We start from the raw sequence: 5,197 nt of genomic DNA, 5'->3' as shown, positions 1-5,197 counted from the left end.
GTGACTATGTATTGACTGGTGAGGTGTAAAGGGATGTAAGAGGTCCAGCCAGCAGGAGTGTCCCTCAAAGGGGCAAGTGGCCCCTTCTACCCTCCCTCCACCCTGCTCCTCGGGATGCCGAAGAGCCCCCCTCGGGTGGCACCAACCAGGACAACAGCCCTGCAGCAAGAGAGGAGCAACTCAGGTCCCCGAACACTGCATGGAGCTGTCCACCAGATCAGCTCTGGACAACCTCCCTATGAACTGTACCGTAAGAAAGAAAAACGTTCTATTTGGTTTAAGGCCCTGCCGTTTTGCATCTCTGTGCCCGAATTTATATCCTAACTGGTTCTCTACCCCAGGGAATCCAGTTAGTTAGGGGGGAGGCACAAGTGCTACTGGTTTCTAGTGGGTAGAACCCAGAGATGCTCATCACCCTACCACACACAGGACAGCCCCCCTACAAAGAATGATCTGGTCCCAAAAGTCAATAGTGCCACTGCTGAGAAACTGCTCTTTCCTCTTGGAGAGTCAGTGTTCCCATCCCCCAAATGGGGAATATTGAACTATCATGATTTTTATGAGGACCCAGTGAGATGATAGACATGATCCTACTCTTAGGAAAGGAGACAGTCCTGCAAAGATAGTCATGGAGTCTTTATTATTAAGATAAATTAAGATGGACGCCCCAAAGGAGGGGAGTGAGCAGGTTGCCAATCTATGTCCAAAAAGGAGGCAGTGGTGCTCCACAGAGAAGGAGAGGCTCCAGGGTGGGCTTGGGGCCCCTGGTGCAGTGCAGGACCCGGAAGGGAGGGCAGGGGCTCCTGCCAGTGGCCTCAGCCTTGGGAAAGGGAAGGGATAGGCAAGTCCAGCCGAGGGTGGGGGGTGGGAACTGCTGGTGGTCCCCACACTGCCCACAAAGCTCACCCCATCCCCACCACCTCGCATCCTGCCTGGGGGCCACCCCCCTCACACAAACATGCTTCTCCTCCCCTCCGCACGCCTGACCCCAAACGTTCTCTCTCTCTATCACACACACACACACCTCCTTCCTCTATGGCCTTGCCCCTTGCACACCCCACCACAAACACTCGTCCATGCCAAGCCCAGGTCCGGAGTGGTAGGACTGGGCTGGACTCAGCTGACATCCCTCCAAAGGGGGCCCTTTCCTTGGGTCAGCTTTGAAGCCTGGCCCATGAAGCTGTAGGGTCGATACCATTGGCTGGAGTGGGGAGCTGAGTGTCACCGAGGATCTGGTAGGGAAGTGGGAGATCTGAAGGCTCAGGACAGGCAGGGGCAGCCATGCCTGACGCCGGGTGGAGGGGCAGGAGTGCTGGGCAGCACAAAGGCACTGGGGGGCCGTGGGGCGTCCCCAGAGCTGGGGAAGGCAGGTGTGGGATAAGCTGGCTTGACCTGGAGAGCAAGCCCTGGGCCATCAGCAGCGACATCTCAAGGCACCCAGGTGCCCCACAGCCAGGGTCCTCCCAGAGCCCCTCCTCCTGGGAGGAGCCAGGCTGCGAGGGAGAGCCTGGACGACCAGGGATTCTCCTCCGTCTGCCCCGAGGTCTCCAGGCCGGGCGGGACGGGAGAGGGCACCCGGTGCCCGCCCCCCACCGCCAACAGAGCCGGTCAACTCAGACCTCGGGGCCCCCGAAGGCCAGGTTGTCGCGAACCATCATTGTCTTGCGGAGGTCACGGTCCACCAGGGGTCGCTGCATGCGCCACTTGTGCGCCTCCTGCAAACCGGGCTCGAAGTAGTAGATGCAGGCGCCGAAGCCCACCAGAATGAGGACAGAGATGAACAGGTAAACAGGCACGAACCAGTCCAGGAAGTGCGGCATCGCGGAGGCCTTGGCTGCTGAGACGCGGTCGGTGAGAACCAGCAGAGAGGCTGCTTATCCCACCCACCCTCCCAGAGGGGGACCCGCAGGCTTCACAGAGCCAGGAGGTCGGAGCTTCACCTTACGGCTGGGAAGACGGAGACCCTGGAGAGTGGAGAGCAGTGACTCAGCAGCCCCGGCCCCCTGACCAAGCACACAGCTGCCCCCACCCCAGGGGCCCACCCAGCTCCTACTCACCCTTCTACAAGGAAGCTTATAGCTGAGGGCTGGCCCTGGCTCAGTCCCTCAACAGTATGTGTGCCCTCAGGCAGGTTGCTTAACCTCTCTGGGCCTCAGCATTGTCCCCTGCAGAAGGGGACGCTACCAGAGCCTTGTGGGGATTCAGTGAGGTGACTGACCCTTCAGAGCACTCAGAAAAGGACAGCTGGGGCCATGCCTCCTCTGAGCTGTCCCTCCCGGCTCTGACTGTGCATTTGCAGAGGCTGCCACTTACTAGGCCCCTCACAGATGAGTGGGTCCCCAGCCACCTGTGCATCCTGGCTAGGTGTGGCTTAGTGAAAGCATGGTGAACAACTGCCCATCCCTAGGGGACCTGGTTGATATCAACAGGCTCTGCACAGGCTCCTGAATTCAGGCCCATGCCCCATTTTATAATTATAAGAGTATGGACACAGTGCCAGCCCCCAAAGACTTGGACATTGGTTTCCACATCTGTAAGATGGGAGTGAAAACAGTATCTAGGTCATAGGGCTGTTGTGACTGTTAAAAGAGTTAATTTACGTAAAATGCTCAGAACCAGTGCCTGGCGCTTACCAAGTGCTACATAGTAGTTTGTTCTTAATTCTCTGGGCCTCAGTTTCCTTATCTGGAAAATGGGCATAGAAGTAGGACCCACTTCTTAGGGTCTCTGTGAATGTTTAACAAGCCAATGCCTAAGGAGCACTTAGCATCATGCTGCTTGGTGCAGAATCGGCACCCAGTGAATATCAGCTATTGTTATTTCCAGTGCACCAGAGGTGGGGAACGCAGGAAAGTGGAAGCTAGCAGGTTTAAGGTGCTTCACAAGTTTTACATACACCCAGACTCTTTAGAATGGCCCAGAGATGCCCACATCTGCTCTCTGCCAACCTTGCCAGCCTCATCTCCCACACTACGTGCCATCATAGGGAACCACTTGTCAATCACCTATGTGCATCTGCATGTTATACAGTCTACATCTTTGCATATGCTTTCATTTTCCTTGGAATGTCCTTTGCATTCATGTTCATGTGGCAAACTCCTATACATACTTCAAAAGCCCCACCACAGGTTATCTCCTCCAGAAATGGAATAAATCAGGGCCCATTTAACCCACCCTCAGCCCCTTCCTGAGGTGTGAGAAAGGGGTAAGGTGAGGAGCCCCACTTCTGCCTGTCAGGCAGGGAGACCACAGTCAGAATGCAGTCACAGACCTTACAGAAGGCCTATGGGGTAGATGTTACTGTGCACATTTTACAGATGAAGAAACTGAGGCCCAGAGAAGTTCACTAACTTGCCCTGAGTTACCCAATTGAGAAGTGACAGAGCTGGACTCCAACTCCCCAGCGATGTCCTGAGGTTTGATGGGGAAAATACCTGAACGGAATGAAATGAGCAAAGGCCCACCTTGTCTTCTAGGGAGGGAAGAAAGGGGATGCATGGAATGACCTCCAGGGCAGGCTGAAGAGAAGCTCCAGCTTTTCAGACCTCTGTCTCCAAGCTCCAGCTCCTCTTGTCCCTCTACTGCCAGGTGGGTCTACGAGGTGGGCTGTGAGGCCAGGGGAGGGAGAGATGCTGCTTCCCAGTTCTGCGTCCACCCAGAGCCCCTCCCCTGCCCTCCAGGGTCCCCACTGGCTGTTCTGAAACACAGTGTCTCAAGGTGCCCTATTCTCCTCATGGAGAAATAAAATGAAGAGTGTGCTAATGGCCCAAAGTCAGGGTTAGAGCAGTGTCCTCCTAACCATCTGTCCTTCCGTAGAGCCAAAGAGAGGGTTCAGAATTGCTTGGTGTGGCCTGGGTTTAGGGGGAGGTGGAGAAGGGGACCTACAAGCAGAAAGGCTGCTCCAAACTAGCGTGACTGAGGCCAAGTGATTCGTGCCCCCTCCCCTGGCCCCGCCCAGGACCCTAGCCTCCTCTGAGCTTAAACATGAGAATGGGGGACTTGGGCAGATCAGAAGCCATTTCAGCTGCAATGCTGTGGGCCTGTGAAGCAGTGTTTAGGGTCTCCCAACCTCTCCAGCCCTGTGAACAAAATCCCAGGCATTCTGGGGCAACTGAGGACCCCAGACCTTCTCCTGGCTTCTCAGAGGACTGGCTTAGCTGAAGCAAAACATTCACTGGCCTTCTGTGTGACCTTGGGCCCCTCCTCACCCTCTCTGAACTTCCAGGGTTCCCTGCACAGTGATGGGGTGGGGGCGGGGGCTATCAGATGATCTATAAGGAATTTTCTAGCCCCCATTCCAGCTAAAGTCCCATCCAGGACAGTGTGAGGGTTGCAGAGCCCCTCTCCCTGCCTCCCAAGCACCACTCAATCCTCCACCCGACCCCCGTGCCCGCACACCCACCTCAAGCCCTGCAGATGCCTGTTCCGAGGGCTCCGGGCTGAGCGCACAGCCTCGGCCTAAGCAGCTCAGCGTCGGCCCGTGGACTCAGTCGCAGCTGCCGTCCCCAGAGATGCTGCCATCTGCAGCCGCCCCGGGTGCTGGAAGCAGAGAAAGGGCGAGGCCAACGCCCCCTACGGGAGACAGAGTTTCTCAGGCCCAGGGGGTCTGACTGGGCCAGGAGGGGGCAGTCCTGGGCTAGCTCCGGCAGCCTGTACCTCTCCCTGCCCGTTGGAGACCCTTCTCTCTGCCCCCCACCCTCAGAATAGCGGGAGGTGGGACCTGCCTTAGCCAATCAGCAGCCTGGCAGAGCAAGGGCTTTATCCTCTGTTGCCCTGGCAACCAGCCTTCTCTTCAGGATCCCTTGCACTGTGCACATGGTACAGAGATGACAGGCAGAGCAGGGTTGGATAAATTCGGGACAGGTGGGAGCCACCCAGCAGGCTGCTGGACCCCACGGCTACTAGACCTAGAGAGGAAGTGTCCCCTACCAAGATAACTAGGAGGATTTGGCCACTTGTCATTTGAGGGTAGGGAGAGATTGGGGTCCCTGGCACGTGGGCAGGACACAGAAGCAATGACCAGTAGAGCCAATGAGGGTCATGTGTTATAGAGGGAAGAACCAAGACTGAGATTCTGGACACATTGGTCCAATGTAACATTTACCATATGCCAGACACTGCTTTCAGTGCTTTCCATATTTATGTTAACTCATTTCTTGGTCATCCAAGGTCACATGGCAAAAGTCTCAGTGCCAGG

General features: G+C 56.3%; 1 protein-coding gene across 6 annotated transcripts; it reads right to left on the bottom strand.

The window, feature by feature from the left end:
• Positions 1-621: 621 nt before the first annotated feature.
• On the bottom strand, positions 622-4,703 carry SMIM45 (small integral membrane protein 45). 6 transcript variants are annotated; one of them, XM_067698260.1, is made up of 4 exons: positions 4,403-4,703; positions 3,465-3,606; positions 1,941-1,964; positions 622-1,834 (listed from the first exon to the last, which is right to left on the bottom strand). In XM_067698260.1, exon 4 carries the CDS (start codon positions 1,818-1,820, stop codon positions 1,614-1,616), a length of 207 nt encoding a protein of 68 aa, XP_067554361.1. In that variant the 5' UTR covers positions 1,821-1,834; positions 1,941-1,964; positions 3,465-3,606; positions 4,403-4,703; the 3' UTR covers positions 622-1,613. The 6 variants fall into 6 exon arrangements, with proteins under 6 accessions (XP_067554361.1, XP_067554358.1, XP_067554357.1 ...); XM_067698257.1 differs by having other exon boundaries at positions 622-1,964; XM_067698256.1 differs by lacking the exon at positions 1,941-1,964.
• Between the last annotated feature and the right edge of the window lie 494 nt (positions 4,704-5,197).

This window comes from Pseudorca crassidens, chromosome 11, assembly GCF_039906515.1.
Source record: "Pseudorca crassidens isolate mPseCra1 chromosome 11, mPseCra1.hap1, whole genome shotgun sequence".
Lineage (NCBI taxonomy): Eukaryota > Metazoa > Chordata > Mammalia > Artiodactyla > Delphinidae > Pseudorca > Pseudorca crassidens.
Note: the sequence above shows the minus strand (reverse complement) of the source record. Positions and strands in the feature narration are given on the sequence as shown.